Source organism: Mercenaria mercenaria, chromosome 5, assembly GCF_021730395.1.
Source record: "Mercenaria mercenaria strain notata chromosome 5, MADL_Memer_1, whole genome shotgun sequence".
Taxonomy (NCBI): domain Eukaryota; kingdom Metazoa; phylum Mollusca; class Bivalvia; order Venerida; family Veneridae; genus Mercenaria; species Mercenaria mercenaria.
In genome coordinates, this window is record NC_069365.1 from 7914243 (window position 1) to 7916563 (window position 2321).

Sequence of the window (2321 nt, forward strand, 5' to 3'; positions counted from 1 at the left end):
ATATTCATTATTGTCTTTGTAAGCTTGATATTCTTATTGTATGTGCGATTTCCCGCGATATAAATAGCACACACGATATAAATAGCACAGCAAGCTATACAAATTATACAACCATAAATGACGTGTTTTGTAAATAGAATCATCAGATATTGAACAACAATGATGACATTTACCATAAGAATATCGAACATATAATATGAACAACGGCACATACAATAACAATGGTAAGACTTAGAATATGAATGACACAACATTGAATAACAATATCAGAGATACAATAAGAATAACGAAATACAGAATAACAATAATGACTTTCAGAATATGAATGACAAGGCATTGAATAATAATAACAAACATACAATAATAATAAGATACATATATATAATTTAGCAACATTTGACATGCCATACCTGTGACCTTCACCTGGAAGTTTTTTAGCCACCAAATTTTAAAATTTAATGTTTATAATATTGGTCTCAATGTAATAATGGCAGTAGCTTGATTTCAGAAGATGAAAATATGGAAGATCATGATCTGCCACTGGCAACACTGATAAAATTGTATAAAAAGACAGATGTGTCTGAAACAGAGTCAGATTGCTTCTCAGACATTTACAGCTCTGGCAGTGAATTTCAGTTTACTGAATATGAAAAAAGCTCTTGGAAGATAATCTGTCTGAGTCTGCTTCAGGCACATCTGACAATGAATTACAGAGGTACAAACAACTTAAACTCAAAAAGAAGAAAAGGTTTAGTAATTTTGTTCAAGATACTGTAAGTGGAAATAAAAGCATGGTTAAAAATTCAAATATTGTTAACACACGGGCATGTTCAAACAATTCTGGCACTGATTATGTTACTACTGGTAATGTTCATGTTGTAGGTGATGTGAGAAGTTGTGGTGGTGTTGTAGGTGATGTGACAAGTGGGGGTGGTGTTGCAGGTGATGTGATAAGTTGTGGTGGTGTTGCAGGTGATGCAAGCAATGGGGTTGGTGTTGTAGGTGATGTGATAAGTTGTGGTGGTGTTGCAGGTGATGCAAGCAATGGGGTTGGTGTTGTAGGTGATATGATAAGTTGTGGTGGTGTTGTAGGTGATGTGAGTAGTAGGGGTGATGTTGTAGGTGATGTGACAAGTGGGGGTGGTGTTGTAGGTGATGTGAGTAGTGGGGGTGGTGTTGTAGGTGATGTGACAAGTGGGGGTGGTGTTGTAGGTGATGTGAGTAGTGGGGGTGGTGTTGTAGGTGATGTGACAAGTGGGGGTGGTGTTGTAGGTGATGTGAGTAGTAGGGATGATGTTGTAGGTGATGTGACAAGTGGGGGTGGTGTTGTAGGTGATGTGACAAGTGGGGGTGGTGTTGTAGGTGATGTGACAAGTGGGGATGGTGTTGTAGGTGATGCAAGAAATGGGGATGGTGTTGTAGGCGATGTGATAAGTTATGGTGGTGTTGTAGGAGATGTGAGTAGTGGGGGTGGTGTTGTAGGTGATGTGAGTAGTGGGGGTGGTGTTGTAGGTGATGTGAGAAGTTGTAGTGGCGTTGTAGGTGATGTGAGAAGTTATAGTGGTGTTGTAGGTGATGTGAGTAGTGGGGGTGGTGTTGTAGGTGATGTGAGTAGTGGGGGTGGTATTGTAGGTGATCTTAGTAGTGGGGTTGGTGTTGTAGGTGATGAGTGAAGATGTGGTGGTGTTGTAGGTGATGTGAGTAGTGGGGATGGTGTTGTAGGTGATGCGAGAAGTTGCGGTAGTGTTGTAGGTGATACAAGAAGTTATGGTAGCGTTGTAGGCGGTACAAGAAATTATGGTGGTGTTGTAGGTGATGCAAGAAATTGTGGTGGTGTTGTAGGTGATGCAAGAAGTTGTGGTGGTGTTGTAGGTGATGCAAGAAGTTGTGGTGGTGTTGTAGGTAATGCGAGCCGTGAGGGTGGTGTTGTGGGTGATTCGAGCAGTGGGGGTGGTGTTGTAGGTGATGCAAGCAGTGGGGTGGTGAAGAAATACTAACATTTCCTGTGATTGAAGTCACTATTGTCGTAAAGTTTCGCAGCGGAAATACCTTGCTCGTGATTTGACTCTAAGAAAAATGTATGACTTTTATGTAGAAAAATGTGCAGAGCATCATACTCAACCTGTCAAATTGTCCTATTATAGACATGTTTTCATGACAGGGTACAACATGTCATTTCATACCCTGATCAAAGATCAATGCAATCTGTGTACACAATATAAAAATGCTCTAGATTCTGAAAAAAAGACTGCTCTGTCTACAAAATATGATAAACATTTAAGGAATAAAGCTGCTGCAAGAGATAACAAAACTAAAAACAA

At 39.9% G+C, this 2321-nt stretch overlaps 1 protein-coding gene across 1 annotated transcript; it reads left to right on the forward strand.

Annotated features, from left to right (window-relative positions):
- Window positions 1-519: 519 nt before the first annotated feature.
- Window positions 520-1997, forward strand: LOC128557243 (uncharacterized). The gene is made up of 4 exons (XM_053544423.1): window positions 520-715; window positions 883-1662; window positions 1693-1842; window positions 1873-1997. The coding sequence occupies exons 1-4, from the start codon at window positions 520-522 to the stop codon at window positions 1995-1997; spliced, it is 1251 nt and encodes a 416-aa protein (XP_053400398.1).
- The last annotated feature ends 324 nt before the right edge of the window (window positions 1998-2321 follow it).

Coding starts and splice junctions, on each gene's coding strand:
- LOC128557243 (XM_053544423.1), top strand. CDS start 520: ATGGAAGATCATGATCTGCCACTGGCAACACTGATAAAATTGTATAAA. Junction 716..882: donor TCTGACAATGAATTACAGAG/GTACAAACAACT, acceptor TTCATGTTGTAG/GTGATGTGAGAAGTTGTGGT. Junction 1,663..1,692: donor TAGTGGGGTTGGTGTTGTAG/GTGATGAGTGAA, acceptor GTGGTGTTGTAG/GTGATGTGAGTAGTGGGGAT.